This window comes from Muntiacus reevesi, chromosome 5 (assembly GCF_963930625.1).
Source record: "Muntiacus reevesi chromosome 5, mMunRee1.1, whole genome shotgun sequence".
In the NCBI taxonomy this organism is placed as follows: domain Eukaryota; kingdom Metazoa; phylum Chordata; class Mammalia; order Artiodactyla; family Cervidae; genus Muntiacus; species Muntiacus reevesi.
The window spans coordinates 101090271-101107888 of record NC_089253.1 but is presented as its reverse complement, the minus strand read 5'-3'; the positions used below and the strand labels follow the sequence as shown (position 1 = coordinate 101107888).

Genomic DNA, 17618 nt, shown 5'->3' with positions numbered 1-17618 from the left:
TAGACTCTGTAAAGACTAGAAATTAAAAATTAAAAATCTATTTTTAACTCCCTGTTCCTTTAGACATCAAGAAAAATGTAAGAAAAATAGTAAGATTTTTAGTTTAGAATGATTAGCAGCCAGTTTACTGGATTACCCTAGTAATTTTGTCTGATAAATTAAGTAATCCTTGTTGACCTGATGTCGTGCTGGAGTCACTTTTCACATTGGATATAGCAGCATTTGATTTCATGTTAAAGGTTATTCCATTTATATAAACTTATTCTTTTCCTGGTTATTATTGCTTTTCTGTTTGATTGTAAGTATTACTTTTTAGTGCTAATGCTGTATTTCTCCAGTACTGTTCACGTATTTTGTAAATGCTTTTTCTCTATTATTTTTAAAATATTTTTCATTCATAATGTCTCTTATGCCAGTGGGTCAAATTTTCCTCAGATATTTTTTTAATGAAATATATGGCAGTAAAATATAATAGCCTCTGTTATGGCTGGAATTTTAAATTTTACTCCCAATGATTTCATTTCACCCTCAGAATTTATGTTAGGGTCACTTTATCTTTTATTTTGCCATAGTGAGCTTGAGAAATTAAAATTTTGTTATTAATTTATCTGGCTCAGGTAAATACTAACAATTTATTTAAAAGTAAGAAATACTAGAAGTGTCCTACTAAGTCGAATAGTACAGATACGCTTTTCCCAATCTAGGATCAGAACTTTATTTTATGATTAGCAAAATTAACGTTAAAATTTAACTTTTAACTTTTAATTCCCTGTTACAAAAATAATATTAACTTTTAAGTTCTGCCCATGTAGATTTGTAGTATGTTATAAAGGAACATAATTGTAAGCATAGTTACATTGAACACTGTCCAAACCAAGTATTAGAAGACAGGTTAAGTATTTGAAGGTCCTAAACTCCAGGGGTTTGCTTATCCACTGTAAAATGTTGGAAGGAAGCTCATAGAGCCCTCATGAGATTGAATCAAGAATTTATGTGATGTTACATGTTTGATAGTTAATATCAACATAGAAAAATCAGGGCTGTATTTTTTAAGTAATTTATTTTTGGACTCTCTAAGACCTCAGACAGGATGACGTTCCAGCACTTTTGCTCTGAGTGGTCTAGATAAGTGTATAAGTTAATCTGAGTTATTCTTCTGGATTATTAAGTTCCTTAAATAGCAACACAAAATTTACATTATTTTAAATAGCTAATGTTTAATTTTGATCTTAGCCTCCGCAGCATAGCAAATATAAAACATACATGTGTCGAGACATGAAGCAGAGAGGAGGATGCCCTCGGGGGGCCAGCTGTACATTTGCACACTCACAGGAGGAGCTGGAAAAGTAAGTTTGAAAGTCCTCAGACTCAACCTTCCAAGAATGTGTTAGAGAATAATTTGCTGCCATTGAGAAATAGGAAGAAATGTATTCTCATTCTCTTTGATGACTAGGAAATGTTTAGAAAGTAAAATAAAACTTTAAAAAAAGAAAAGTAAATCAGTTTCCTTACCTTTCATTACATTGTGCCTACAAATGGAAAACTACTTATGGTTAACTAAATCTAGAAGTGAGTCATTTTCATTACCCCCTCCCCCAAATTAAAAGTCTCAGAATATTCATCAGCTTTAACCAATTGACCTTAACTAATTGAAAATTGCATTTTCAGTGGAAAAATTTGCCCTTTGGTCTATCGAATTATTTACTGCAGGCTCATTTTCACAGATTCTTTCAAATTTCAAGGACCAGATAATTTCAATGATGTTAAATCTGCAGCCCAAAGTAGAAAGGAAAAGCCTCTTAATTGTTTTGTAAAATCTGTGTAACACTGACACTATATTTGACAAAGATAGCACAATTAAAGAAAGCTACAGATTCATCTCACATGGTATTTTTAAAATCCCAACTATTATAACTTGGAATTCAGTACCTTAAAATAGACACCGTACAAAGGTGCAAAGGTAGCACAGTATAATTACTGTAGGTTAGAGAAGGGTTTTATAACCACGCGATCATATCCAAAGATACCAAAAGGCATTTGAATAATATTTGATGTCCATCAAGTTTCCTTAGTAGAACAAAAATGTCATAGACATTTTCCCAACATGATAATTATATCTCAAATCAAGAGCCAGCATGATAGCCTGATGCTTACTTGGTATTAGTTTATTAGATACAGTCCTGTTTCAGACCAGAGTCAGGGAAATTTTTCTGCTAATAAAAAATGTTATTTAACATTCTGGAAGTTGTAGCTTATGTAAGCAAGAGAATAAAATAGCCGAAATCAGTAAATGGGAAAATTCAAGAGAAATAGAATCAAAAGAACCAAGAATTTAGTAAAGTAGCAAATCGAAAAATTATTGAAAGCAAAAAATGAATTGCTTTCATATAAACTAAAAAGGGAAACATAACCAGTTAAAAAGTAAGGTGACATTAAAATCCCCATTGCATTAACAACAAAAACAAAAAAGTTAAACACCAAATAATCTAATAAATACCCAGGATCTATATTGAATTGAATTAGTAAACTACCTAGGAACATAAGAGTTGACTAAATGAAGCATACTATGTTCTTGAATGAGACTTAGCATTATAAAGGTTTTATTTTCTCTTAAACAGTAAATTCAGTGAAATCTCAGAATCTTAACAGGATGATTTTGGGGCCCTAACAAATTCATTCATTTGGAAGAAAGAATACGCCAATAACCAGGAAATTCTGGGGAAAAAAGTCTTCAGTGGGGACTAGACTAATAACCATTAATATTAACCTGTTTTATGAGCTAAAGTATAAAAACTGTGGTATTAGCATAGGAATAGATAGACCAATGAAGTACAGTAGAAAATCTAGAAAGAATTCCATATACATATATGAACTCAGCAATGTGAAAAAAGGTGGCATTTCACATCAATATCAAAAAATATGATGATGAAACAACTCTATTTGAAAAATAATTAGGGCTGGATTCTTAACCTTTATACCAAAATGAATTATAAATTTATCAGAGATTTAAATATTTAGGAGAAAACTGTAGAGTACTTAGAGATTGTTGTTGTTGTTGTTGTTACATCATCTTATGTAGGAAAGGATTTTTTTAAAATATAATTTTATTTATTTATTTTTAATTGCACTGGGTCTTCATTGCTGCATGTGCTTTTCTCTAGTTGTGGCAAGTGGAGTCTCTACTCTCTAGTTGCAGTGCACAGGCTTCTCATTGCTGTGGCTTCTCTTGTTTGTGGAGCATGGGCTCCCGAGCACTCAGGCTTCAGTGGTTGCAAGATATGGGCTCAGTAGTTGCAGCTCCGAGGCTCTAGAGCACAGGCTTGGTAGCTGTGGCGCCCAGGTTTTGTTTCCCCGTGGCATGTGGGATCTTCCTGGACTAGGGATCAAACCTGTGTCTCCTGCATTGGCAGGTGGATTCTTTACCACTAAGCTGCCAGGGAAGCCCAGGAAAGGATTTTTGAAGAATGACACCTGGCATGCATAAAGAAGATTAATAAATTTGAAATGAAAATTAAAAATTAAGATAATGGCTCAAACAGCACAAATGTAAAAAGAAGAAAAATGATGGTGAAATGACTTGATACCTGTTAACACAAAATGATCTCCTACAAATCTATAAGAAAGAGAAGAACCAGTAGATACATGGATCAGGCATGTAAACAATTCACCAAAGAAACACGAATGGCCAGCAAACATGTGAAACTATGTTCATTTTCACTAATTGTTAAAGAAATGTGAATTAAAACAAAACCTGATTTGTGTGTGTGTGTGTGTGTGTAATAAAGTTTTATTAAAGTATAAAGGAGATAGAGAAAGCTTCTGACATAGGCATCAGAAGGGGGCAAAAGAGTACCCCCTTTGCTAGTGTTAGCAATGGAGTTAAATACTCTCCAATGAATCAAAAGAATTTCTGGAGGTTGTAAAGACCTCACCAGACCTACTCCCATAATTTACATTTTAAGATAACAGAGTTGGCCAGAAGGTTTAATCCAAAGATTGTCCTCAGGCAGGATACATCCTTGTAAAGACCAGACCTACTCCCATAATTTATGTTTTAAAATAACAGAATTAGCCAGAGGGTTAAAGAAATGTGAATTAAAATAAAATCTGATTTTTTTTTAACTGTCAGAGACTAAGACTAGCCAGTGTTTAATAAGATATTGAAAAAAAGCCTTTTTTTTTTTCCTTTTAATCAGTAGGAGTTATAATAGCTTTGGACATTATAACAATTTCTAATGTGCATACATTAGACTTAGTAATTCTGCTTTTGGTTATTTACACAGGTGTGAAGTATATAATTTTCTGTTACCACATTGTTTTAATAGCAAAAATTAGGGATAACCTAAAGTATACTGACATAAAGGAATAGTTAAGATTTTGAAGTAGAGGAAAAAATTTACTAAGCAGCCTTCAGTTCAGTTCAGTTCAGTCACTCAGTCGTGTCTGACTCTGCCATATATAACCCTATTTCTGTAAATAATAATCTTACAAACGTAAGAATATTAAACTAGTTCATAGAGTGGAAAAATCTATATTATATATCAAACTGTTAACAGTAATTACTGTTGATGGGTGGTCCCCCCCAACCCCTACTCCAAAGTTTGTTATGTGTGTCTATATATATACAGGCACATATAGACACACACACACAACTTTGGAGTTTGTATATATATATATACAAACTTATATTCAAGTTTCCAAGATGATAGCTAGAGCCAGTGTTTTAAGAGAATTTCTAGAAAGTGATATGCTCAGAATCTTTTCCTTTTGTATCTGTTTCTTAAATACATTTTATTTATTGATTTTTGCTTCCACAATTTTGGTTTTTGTTGTGCACCTTTGCTTTTTCTATAGATTTCGTAAAATGAACAAACGCCTGGTTCCCAGGAGACCCCTGAGTGCCTCTTTGGGTCAACTTAATGAGGTGGGCCTGCCTTCAACAGCTATCCTTCCGGAAGAAGGGGCAGTGGATCTGCCTAGCAGAAAAACCCCTGCTCTGCCGAATGGGATTGTATCAGCAGGGAATACAGTAACGCAACTGATTCCACGAGGGACAGACCCCAGCTACGATTCCAGTCTGAAACCAGGAAAGATCGATCACCTGAGCAGTAGTGCCCCTGGGTCCCCTCCTGACCTGTACGTTGTTTTTACTAACTTTTATTTTTAAAGTTTCTTTATTGACATAAAGTAGAAGGAAGAAAGAATAATCAGTGTTTTGTTTGGGGGAGGGGAAAACCCTTAACTGGAGGGCTCTAGTCTGTTGTTTTTTATTTCTATTTCATGTGCCAGTGATTTTTTGAGAAACAGTATAGGTGACATAAGATCAAAGTTTGCAAAATTTGTGGGGAAAAAAATGGTTATTGGAAGAAGCCTGTTTCCCAAATTTTGGCAATTTTTTTTTTTTTTTTACATGTAACAACAGTTTATATGCATTTAGAAATGTTCTCAAAACCTTAAACTTGACATTCAGAATCTTGCTCCCATAGGCTAGAATCGGTCCCTAAGAGTATTTCTGCCTTGCCTGTTAATCCACATCCTGTACCTCCAAGAGGACCAACAGAGCTGCCCCCTATGCCTGTCACTAAACCTCTTCAGATGGTGCCGCGAGGTTCTCAGCTCTATCCAGCACAGCAGGCTGATGTCTATTACCAGGATCCTCGAGGAGCCGCTCCGCCGTTTGAACCAGCACCTTATCAGCAGGGTAATGGTCTTTCATTTATGTCACTCACTTTTCTTAGGCGTTACAAGAATGATTTCAAGTAAGAGTGACCATATTTTCAGTAACCTCCTCAAAATAAATAAATGCCTTTTTTTAACACTTGGGAAAAAACTGAAGTTATATGATCAGCTAAATAATATGAAATAAATGAAGTAGCAAAGCTAGGAAAACCAGTTTACCCCAACTGCTAGAAGCAGTTGTATACTAAAAGTGTTTACATATTTGTTTAAATAAGTCATTCAAGTAGACAGGGGAAATTTGCTGAGGCAATATATATTTTCCTGACAAAAGTTATCTTCAAGCATGAGAAAAGAATGTAATATTATGATGAATATAAATTAAACACACATGGTACATTTTTTCCTTTCAGTTGTCACCTAATTTTTTTTCTAGGTCCTATAATATACATGAAAAAATGCAAATATGTACTTCTAGAGAGTTTATAGTATAGAATCAATATTAGTAAAGAATAGAAAACTATATGTGTTAGAGTATATCTATATACATGTTTGAAATGAGGTGTTCAGTTGTGGTGGTTAATATTAATGTGGTAGAAATTAACTGCAAGACTCAAGGAAGATCATTGAGAACTTGAGGTCTCAAAAAACTCTGGAAGAATGCCCTAAATAGAGGTTTGGGGAATAGAAAGGAAAATTTACAAATGGATTGTAAAGATGAATCTAGAGTCAAGGAGGAGTAAGACTATTGTTAAATCAGGTGTGACTTGAGGTCTGGACTAATGTGGTGAGAAAATAGGAAGCAGGTATTTGAGAAAATAGACATAGCCAGTTTTAATGGTAATACTAGGTATGGAGAATGAGTTTTCACATAATGTAATTCATGTTAAAAAAAATATATATATAGGAAGCTTCTGTCCTAATTGCCAACAGAGGAGTTCATCAGTTGAGGCAAATGTCTTGAAATTGGGAAGCTATTGCCACAACTGTTGGGTCGGGAACTCTAGGAGACTTCCCTGGCAGTCCAGTGGTTAAGATTCCATGTTTCCACTCTGGAGGGCACGGGCTCAGTCCCTGGTTGGGGAACTAAGAACCTATGTGCCTTTCAGCATGGCCAGAAAAAGAACTCTGGAGTTATGCAGTTAGCCACTCTATCTGTACAGCAGAAGGGATCTTTTAAGGGCCATATCTCTTTCCAGTTAACTCAGTCTCACATTCTAAACTTACTCAAATGAAAGATTTGTAGAACCTAAGCTTCAGGAAAATACAGTTTTTTTGCTTTCCTGTGTTTGCAGTATATTAGGCACACCAGAAAGATGATCAGAGAATTGAGAGAGCCAGTTTACTCTTGTAGACTGTGAGTAGATTGGTGTTTTCAGTAATTTGAAAGGAGAATTTTTGCTTGATATTTTTCATAAATCTAGCCTGACTACATACCTAAGCAGAGGGGGAAACATCTAAAGAAATGAGTGGATTTTTGATTCTTTACTGTTGAGATATTTTAAAAGGAAAAGTCTTACATAGAAGAATAGGCTGGCTGATTGTTGCTTTTGGCTGCTCTTCTGTATTGTACAGGTGTGTACTATCCTCCACCGCCACAGTGTGTGTCCCGTTTTGTCCGACCTCCACCATCTGCTCCTGAACCTGGTGCTCCCTACTTGGATCATTACCCGCCATACCTGCAAGATCGTGTAGTGAACTCACAGTATGGCACACAGCCACAGCAGTACCCACCTATGTACCCACCACACTATGACGGCCGTCGAGTATACCCTGCTCAGTCTTACGCAAGAGAGGAGATGTTCCGAGAAAGTCCCATACCCATTGAGATTCCACCTGCCGCAGTGCCGCCATATGTACCAGAACCCAGAGAGAGATACCAACAAATGGAGGGTTACTATCCAGTGGCTCCACACCCAACTCAGATCAGACCTTCGTACAACAGAGTATGCTGAGTTCTTTTTATTATTATTACTGTAGATTTAATTTGACTATCGCTTATAGTGATTTTTTGTTTAACCTTTTACTATGGTAATAACCCTTTGATCAGTTAATTCTTTTAAAGGAAAGCGTCTTTTGTCACTTTTTCATAATCTTCATAGGTTTAGGGGTTTTTATTTATTTATTTTTTTACTGTTAAAAGGGAAATAAATTACTGCCCCACTCCCACTAACCCATCTTAGTTTCTGAAAATGTTAGATGATTTTATTAACATTTCTAGATTCGTTTAGAAAGTATGGTGTCTGACCAAGAAAAAGAAACTTATATTTAGGTCTTTGGGAAATCCTGAGAACTTTTAGGGGTTTTGTTTTGTTTTATTAAGTCTTGCTATTTCCAGATGTTAAGATGAGTATACAGTCTAGTTATTTAAAATATGTGCTAAGTGAATCAATGTGTCCTGAAATTCTTTTTCAATTTGTACTCATCTTTTCATTTTCAGGAGCCTCCATACAGTCGGCTTCCGCCTCCTCCCCAGCCCCATCCTAGTCTGGATGAGCTACATCGAAGACGAAAGGAAATAATGGCACAGCTAGAAGAAAGGAAGGTTATCTCTCCACCTCCTTTTGCACCTTCACCAACATTGCCTCCTGCCTTCCATCAAGAGGAAGTAAGCCTGTGACTTTTTAGTCTCGTTTATCAATTTTTCCTTTATCAGTGGTTTAAGTAATCTTCACCCTTCCCAAGATCATGAAGATATTTTTGTTTTCTTCTAAAAGGTTTATTATTTCACATTTAGATCTGTAATCCATCTAGAATTGATTTTTGTATATAGTATCACAATCTGGTCATAGTCATAGCCAGGTGACTGTGTTTCAGTTTCATTGATCTGTTTCTTTGTCCTTCTGCCAGCACCACACTGTCTTCATGTGGTGATGTTATGTTTTCTAGTTTTGGTCTTCAGGTTTGTCTTCGCTGTTCTTTGTCCTTGGAAATCCAAACATACTTTAGAATCAGCATGTGGATGTCCACAGAAATATCTGCTGCAGTTTTTATTAGGATTACCTCGAATCTCTGGATCTGCCCAACCCAGTATGCTAACCACTAGCCACATATGGATAATGATACTTAAAATATGCCTAATCTGAGTTCCCCTGTGCTATAAGCATAAAACATATATTGGATTTGAAGATTTAGTACCCCCTCAAAAATATTTCAGTAATATATTTCTATTAATTTATATAGTGTATATAATAATTATGATTAGTATATAATATATATTAATTACATTGTTGAAATTATACTACTTTGGATTATTAAGTTAAATAAAATGTATTGTTAAAATTATTTAACAATTTAACCTCTCCTCCAGGGGATCTTCCCCTTCCAGGGACTGAGCCTGGGTCTCCTGTGTTGCAGGCAGATTCTTTACTGTCTGAGCTACCAGGAAAGCCTCCTTTTCACTTTGGATTATTAAGTTAAATCTATTGTTTAATTTTACGTTTTTATTTTTTAATGTGCCGATTAAAAATTTTTAGGTTACATATGTGGATCAGTGACATTTTTCACTGTACAGTGTTTCTTTAGATCCATTTGGGCAGAAGTAACATCTTTCCAATAGTGAGTCTCTAAGAACATGGTACACTCTCCATTTTCTTGAATATTCTTTAATTTCTCTCAATAATGTCCTACCTCGTGTGGTTTTCAGTGTCTTTCACATCTTTCATTAAACTTATTCCTAGAAAAGTCATGTTTTTGAAGATTTTTAAATGGAATCCTTTTTGAAGTTTCATATTCTCTTTTTTCTTATTACAGAGAAATTAAGTAGATTTTTATGAATCATGATCCTTGTGTTCAGGAGCTTTGGTAGATTTCCCTATTAATTCTAGTGTTTGTTAGTGGATTCTTTTGGATTTTTGTGTTCTCTATGAATGGTGACCATTTTGCTTTCTCCTTTTCAATTCTTTTTTTCTTTTTCTTATTAGTTGTGTAAGCTAGATCCTCCAGTGTAATATTAAAAAGAGAGATGATGATAGGTTTTCTTATTTCTGATCTTTGAGCAAATGAAACTTCTAACAGTTTACCATTAGGATGTTTGCTGTCAGCTTTTTTGTAGAAAATCTTTATCAGATTAATAAAATTTCCCTGTATTGCTAGCTTTAGACTATTTTTATAACTGAGACATGTCAAAGTTTTGTTAAACTCAATAGCAAGGGAAACAATAGGGTGATAAGGTTGATTCAAATACAAGAGACAGGCTAATATAGGTAGTGAAAGGCAGAAAAACACTGAAATAGAGTTGCTAGAATAAACTGTTTTATAAACTAGAGAGTAGTAGACAATAATTTCAAGGTTATCAGTATTTCAACAAGACAGTGCTAAGAGTTATTATCAGTGAGTATTATCTTACTATCTTTCTAATGTCTATAGGGTTTATTCCACTTCTAATGTTAGCAATAATTTTTTCCCTTGGTTAGTCTTGCTAGGGATTTATCATCAATTTTATCTTTATAGAAAGCTGTCTTTTTGCTTTGTTGATCTTATGTATTTATTTTGGCTGCTTGTTATACATACTGCCTCAGCTCAGTGTGTATAGCCATTTTAAGTCAAATAGATTTTTTTCGTATGGGTGCAGTTGATATTATGTAAAGAAAATGTCTTACATGCTTTATGTGTAGAATTATAATTCTAAATAGTATTTCTAAGCAATGAAAGTTGAAAAGTAAAGCATACCATATTGCATATAATAAACAGTAAACTTTGGGGTGTATGAAAGTAAAATTACTAAAGAGAGTTCACAATATCTAGCTTTCCTATCTAAACACTTTGGATGAATTTTCCACAATAGTGTAGGTTAATTAGTAAAGCTGAAACATCTTCTCTTAATGTAATTTTACTTGGATAAACATGACATGATATTTTTTCAAAAGCTGATTATTAGAGACATTCCTGAGCTTTGTTATGCCATACCATTTTCTGAGAAATATGGAAAGCAATATGACACTATGAAAAATGAGCCAGTTTTAGAATGAAATATACTTATCTGTCAGGTTCAGCTTTGTGGCTCAGATCTTTTGTAAGTTACTTAGCTTTCCTTGAGGCTCAGGTTTCTCTGTTTGTAAATCAAGCATAACAAAACCTACCTCACAGTGGTGTGGTGAAAATTTAATGTGACATAAGGCATCTGGCACATAGCGGGCATTCAGTAAATAGTAAATATTTGTATTATTTTTTTATTTCTAAAAAATAATAATGTGTGACTGTTAAGAAACTTTAGAATTTGTCTCATTACTAACATAACAAAGCTATATAATTAAACTTCAGTTCTGATTATTACAACCCGCATATAGTTATACTAAACTGATACATTATGAAAATAATGTAACAAAGAAATTTCTCCAAAATCTCATTATCTGTATCATTGTCAGTTTATTATATATTTCAACTTTTTAATATGTATTTCAACTTTTCTGTACATGAACTAACATATCATCATAATTTTAATAGGATTATTTAGTAATTACATCTTCAGGTTTTGTGTTTTGCATATTTTTGGTTTTTGTTTTTACTTAACCAATTATCCTGCATGTCTTACTGTTGGAGGCAGAAAACACTCTTGTTAGTAGGTCATGTCTTTTAAAAAAAACTAATTGTTTTATACAAAATTTGTGTGTGGAGGAGACATGTAAAAAAGAGATGGAATTTTTTAAATAGAAGTAGGACAAAAAAACGGAAAGAGGTTATACACAATGGAAACAGGAGTTGTGCTTGAAAATGGGTGGTATTTGTGAACAGCAGATCCTTCTGCCAGTGCAGAAGACCAGAATGATGACTCAGAAAACAGAATTTTTTATTTTATTTTTTTCCAGTATAGGGGAAGCATAGAGCCATTTATATGCACCAGTACCCCCCTGGAATGTTAGTATGCCAGTATATACATCTATGACAAAGTGAGGGCAATTTAATAGTGTCCTAGCACTCCTTATACTGGCATAACCTTGGTCAGATCACCCATGTTGTCTCACCTGGACTTCTAGAACATATAAGATAGTGTATATCTAAAAGCACTTAGAAGCCTGTAAAAGGTTACGCAAATGTGAATGTAAGTAAAAATACATCAGCCTTAGAATACCTATTTGGTTATTACATAACTTCAGAGCTCATCTTAAGAAAAGAAAATTTGGAATCTTCACTTCATTGAATCAACATAAGGACCAGATTTTATTCAAGATACAAGTTGTTGCTGTTAAAGAGATTTCAGAGAAAAGTCATTATGTCATCATGTACTTATATAGAACATTTAAGATTACATTTTGAAGAGTGTTTAGTGCTCTTATTTACCTGAAATATTATTGAAAGAAACATTAAAGAAAGTCTAGTAAAACCAGGGCCTAGTACTTATTTGCTTAAATGTTAACTTGATCTGTTGAGAAAGAGGATGAGCAAATTGCTTCAAAAATCCTAATTTGATTCTTTGAAAGATTTTGAGATACTTCTTTTTGACCTTGTGTTAACAAAGTATAATGGCTCAACATCAGTTTTTGTTTGTTTTATATTTTTCATAGTCAACAAAAATCTTCTATTGTGACACAAATCAAATAACCATTATTTTGTTGCTTTAGCATGATGTTCTAAAGAAATTCCTGCTTTCTCTGTGTTGTTACTCATAGAGCTATTTCCTATTTTGTTCCCTTTTTCTTTTTTCTGTCTCTAGTTTTTGGATGAAGACTTGAAGGTAGCTGGGAAATACAAAGGAAATGATTATAGCCAGTACTCACCCTGGTCATGTGACACTATTGGCTCCTACATTGGAACCAAAGATGCAAAACCTAAAGATGTTGTGGCAGCAGGGAGTGTGGAAATGATGGTATGTGTAACAACTAAGCCATAATTCTATACTGTGTGATTGAATTATATTTAAAACTTTTTCTTATTTCTTTTGTAATTCTTAAAACTCTTAAGTTTAAACAAAGTTGAATCTAGTGAACAACACTAGTTTTTGTGTCACAATTATAATTACTTAGCTTCAAATAAGCTATGGTATACTGAAATGTATTACACTAAAATCATTTTACTTTTTAACAAAAAGTAGTGTAACATCAGTGTATCTAATACTCAAGCTTAAAATATATGACTATTTTATCTTAATTGCTTCTTTATCCTTTAAAGAAATAAAACTTTACCTTTGACTTTCTATACCTCCCTATCATTTTCTGCTCCTCTCCTTCCCTGGAGTTAAGGTAAATCCTATCCTGAATTGAGAGTTTATCATTTCATGGATACTTTTATTTGACTTATAAACAATTTTATCTTGAATATCTATAGACCTTATACATATTATAAATTTCAGCCTATGTTTTCTTTCAGCCTTGTTTTTGAGATGTACCCAAATTTATATCTAAGTTCAAATTCATTCATTTTCACTTCTTTTATCAGATACCATTTATGATAACTGATATCATACAATAAGTAATTATAATTGTTTATTCATTTTCGTGTTGTTATTTTTAGGCTGTTTTTGATCTTTTATTATTATCTTCAGTGCTACAGTAAACATTCTTGTCTACGTTTCCTTGTTTACATGCATGAAATTTATGCATAGGAGTAGTGTTGATGAGTTAAAGATATGCCTTGACTCTTTTTTTTTTTTAACTATTATTCTTAAGCCATTTGCCTTTATTAATTCTAAGAAAGGTTCCCTGAGTTGTTAGATACAGATTTTCAAAGAGAAAGACTTGTCCAGCAGGTTGAGAGAAGACCAGTTCTTGGTAATAGAAAAGGAAGACTTAGATGCCAGTATAACTGTAAATGAATGAAGTGGCATCTATAGCATGAATATGATTAGATGCCAGGCAATAGAAAAAGAAGAAAGGCAAAGGAATATAGAGGAGAAGAAAGCAGAAAGGAACCTTTTGCTTTTCTGTAGTGGGTTTAGGGCAACATTGCTTTTAGGCCATAAAAAACAGCCTCTCTAAGAACAGGAATGAGATAAGGAGGCAGAGTAGATAGAAACCCTTGTTTCAGAAAGAGTAATTAAAATAGCATAAACATTAGCAAAATAAAACTCATTTCTTTAAATTACTAAAGAATAAAAATGTTGTCCAATCTAACCTACATGTTATTGAACATTTCCCAAATGGAAAAAAGTCTCCCCCAGTGTTTCTCAAACATGAGTCTGGATGTGAATTCTGATCCTTAGAATTTAACCTAAGGATCTGTTAAAGTTCAAGTTCTAATTCAGTAAAAGTGGAATGAGACCTGAAATTTCTAATGAGTTCTATAGTGATGCTGTTGCTGCTGGACTTTGAGGTGTACTTTGGGCTTCTCTGGTGGCTCAGCTGGTAAAGAATCTGCCTGCAATGTGGGAGACTTGGGTTCGATCCCTGGGTTGGGAAGATCCCTTGGAGAAGGGAATGGCTACCTACTCCAGTATTCTGGCCTGGAGAATTCCATGGACTATGAAGTCCATGGGGTCGCAAAGAGTCAGACACGACTGAGCGACTTTCACCTCACTTTAAGTAGCAAGGGTCTGACAATTCAGTTTCCATTTATCTTTCTAACTGAAATCCCTTTTAAAAGCCTATGTTGGCACATATTTTTAAAGAATGTTTTTATATATGTATTTGAATGTGTACATATATATATTTGTATATGTATATATATGTGTGTATATATATGTATGTATACTGGATAATGATGTAAAAGATATTTCTGATGATGTAGAAAAAAATACCTTTATAAGGAGTGATCAGAGATTCAAAAGGTAGTGTTTTATATGGCAACTAAAAGCAACCAATGATTTTAGTCTTTACCAGTAAAAACATTATACTCTATTTTGACCTTACAGAGCTAGAGGAAATTATGTTAGAGATCTAAGTGAGGGGTGGATTTCTCATTTCATTTTTTCTCAGAATGTGGAGAGTAAAGGAATTAGAGACCAGCGACTGGACCTTCAGAGAAGAGCAGCAGAAACCAGTGATGATGATCTCATCCCATTTGGAGACCGACCAACAGTATCTCGGTTTGGTGCCATTTCTCGAACTTCCAAAACGATATATCAGGGTGCTGGCCCAATGCAGGCTATGGCACCTCAGGGAGCTCCCACAAAATCTATTAACATTTCAGGTAAGAATCTCAGAGGTAATCAGATTTTAGAGTGTTCATATTCACAACTTCCAACACTACTTTCTCCCAATTTACCATCAGTGCTGTTTGTAATCTTCAGGGGCAGTAGTCTTCAAAGTTTTCTGTGGAATTAGCCCTGTAGAAAAGTAATTATAACCTGGGGAGTTGTAGGGGTACAAACTAAAATGTCTGTATATGAGGATAACCTATGTGGTTTTTAATAGTTTCATTGTTTTTGTTAAAATAACACACCTTATTTTTTAAAAATTCATACCAAAGGAAAAATTACAAAGACTGATATTTTAGTGGGGAAAAAACAAACATCAATACCCTATTACTATTTTGGTAGCCATCTTTGAAGATAACTGTACAGAATATAACTTTGACTTTTAGATTGTGACTACCTGAAAAGAAGAATCAAATCTACAAATTGCATCATTTCACTGTAAATTACTCTCTTACAGATTATGGTCCATATGGAACCCATGGTGGCTGGGGAGGTTCTGCATATTCACCTCATCAAAACATACCTTCTCAGGGACACTTCAGTGAGAGGTATTACATCATTCTTATTACTTTTACAAACCTTTAAAATTACTTAGCTTGCTTTGTTTTTCTGGTCAATAGTATTTTTTTTTAATAAAATTTTAAATTTATTCCACATTTTCCTTCCCACAAAAGGGAGAGAATATCTATGTCAGAAGTGGCTAGTCATGGGAAACCCCTTCCATCTGCTGAGCGGGAACAGCTACGACTGGAATTACAGCAGCTAAACCATCAAATTAGCCAACAGACCCAGCTACGTGGACTAGAGGTACAGGCTTAGAGATATTCCAGTTTTTAAAGCATTCTCAGAGAGATTTTAAAAGGAGGAACTTTTGAGGTTCAGTGAACCTCAAACTTAAAAGTCTTTTTCTTTTTTTTTTTTTTTAGCACTAGAACAACCAGTTACATTTTTATTGAGAACGTCTCAAAATTTTTCAAAGATGGACATACTTAAACTAGTATAAAGTCTTTTTGGCTAAAAACAAAAGCAAAATAAAACTGTTATCATAAGATAACTTTGAACTTGGTGGTTTCACACTCAGAGATTAGCTTTTTTAAAGGAAAGGACATGAAATTTGAAGTCAGCAACTACATTCTTCTCAAATATAAGTGGAGTAGAAACTCTTCCTTCACACACATACAAGTGAGCCCAATTTGAAACAAAGCAAAAGTCTTTTTCTTAAGAGTTAGTATAAGTGTCCATTTTTCAAAGAATTTTAGAAGTTCTCAGACTTTAGGAAATTTAGAATATCTATTATCTGAGAATAGGAAACATATTTTGTATGTTTTATATGTTACTATTATATATTATATATAAGCTTTTCTATTTTTATACTGTATAATATTTTAGATAATCTACATTTACTAGATTATCTAAGATATTAAATAAAATAAAATACATAAAAGGAGCTTATATTCCCTGATAACACATTTAAGTTGAAGGTATACTATATAGTTTTCTAATCAACAGATGCTTTTAACTTAAATTTTGTTTTTAATTTCTCACATTTTCTTTAATTTTTAAAAATTTCTCTCACTTCTTTTACTCCTCAATATCTTTAGTAGAAGCTCACAGCTTTGACCTAAAAAAAAAAACCCTCTACATAATAATAATACCTTTCATTAATATAGTTCTTTCACTTTATAAATTATTATTACCTGTCTTATTTGACCCATACGGGTTCCTGACACGTAGATTGGGCAGGTGGTATTTTCCTCCCTTTTTGGTTGAAGGATATGAATTTCACAGAGATTGAACATGAACCCAAGTGTTCATACTCCAAGTTCAGTGTTCTTTCCACCATACTGTCTAGTACTTAAGAGAAACAGAATGTCAGAAGACAAAAAATTCTTGAATTCCCTTAAGTGCCCCATCAAGAAGACTAGATTTTGTTTATATTATCCTTTGGATTGGAACATTAACTTTGAATATGAAAAGCTAAAGACATTCTAGTGATAAATGCATTGCTCTCTTCTGAAGAAAAAGATACTCTTAGAACATTGGTCTTTATCTTTCTACCAAGATCTTTAATAATATGTAAGGCATTGCTTTGGAAATCCATTTCTAACTGATTCTGTCTTAGACTTTCTTATTAGCAAGACCAATAGGTAGGATGTTTTGTGTGTTTGCTTGTTTTTAAGCATGTGTCTGGCTTATACTCTTATGTAAGTGATAAAGTTTAGAAATCTAAACCTGTATAGTATTCATGTTTGTCTCCTTTTTCCATTGCTTTATTTACGTTGATCCAAAACTTCTTGCTAATTCCTGTTTTAAGAAAAAAGAATGCTATGTTTATTATGTTCATCTTCAGGTAATTAGTTATAAAAGATTTGGACCTTTAACCAACCTCATGAAATATAATTCTTTTCCTTGCTATTTCATGGCTTTTTATCTTAGTTGAAATTTCCTAGACTGATTTTCTGTTCCAAAAAATTTCAGCATTATTTAACTCACTGTGGTTAAAAGTCCTTGTCATTATTGAAGTTTCATTGAAAGAAATTACAGAATTTATTTCAGAGAAAATTCAGTTCGGGGGCGGGGGGAGCACATTTATAGTTTTTCCCCCCCACATTTATAGTTGACTTCTCTCTTAAATAAAAAAAGAAGAGCAGCTCAAACCAAAGATTAAATTACTGTTCACCAAGTTTAAATCGCTCATCTTTTTCCTTTTTTGTTCAAATGGTATTCAAAGACACAGTGCCTTACAGTTGCATCATTTTTATTGCAAATATGAGTAGTAAGCTGCTTAAGGCTGTGGTCTGAAGTTGGGCCTGGTCGTTCTATGTGTGGTGTGAAATGTGTTGAGCTGTGTATGTGCTGGGCTTTATGCACT

At 33.6% G+C, this 17618-nt stretch overlaps 1 protein-coding gene across 3 annotated transcripts in view; it reads left to right on the top strand.

Moving 5' to 3' along the window:
- RC3H1 (ring finger and CCCH-type domains 1) overlaps window positions 1-17618 on the top strand; it is a 75171-nt gene that overhangs the window by 47191 nt on the left and 10362 nt on the right. For all 3 annotated transcript variants that reach the window (XM_065936084.1, XM_065936085.1, XM_065936083.1), the window contains exons 9-17: window positions 1234-1346; window positions 4855-5136; window positions 5487-5701; window positions 7252-7622; window positions 8117-8284; window positions 12329-12481; window positions 14526-14739; window positions 15204-15294; window positions 15421-15553. In XM_065936084.1, coding sequence (XP_065792156.1) covers window positions 1234-1346; window positions 4855-5136; window positions 5487-5701; window positions 7252-7622; window positions 8117-8284; window positions 12329-12481; window positions 14526-14739; window positions 15204-15294; window positions 15421-15553 — 1740 coding nt within the window. The remainder of the gene's footprint in view (window positions 1-1233; window positions 1347-4854; window positions 5137-5486; window positions 5702-7251; window positions 7623-8116; window positions 8285-12328; window positions 12482-14525; window positions 14740-15203; window positions 15295-15420; window positions 15554-17618) is intronic.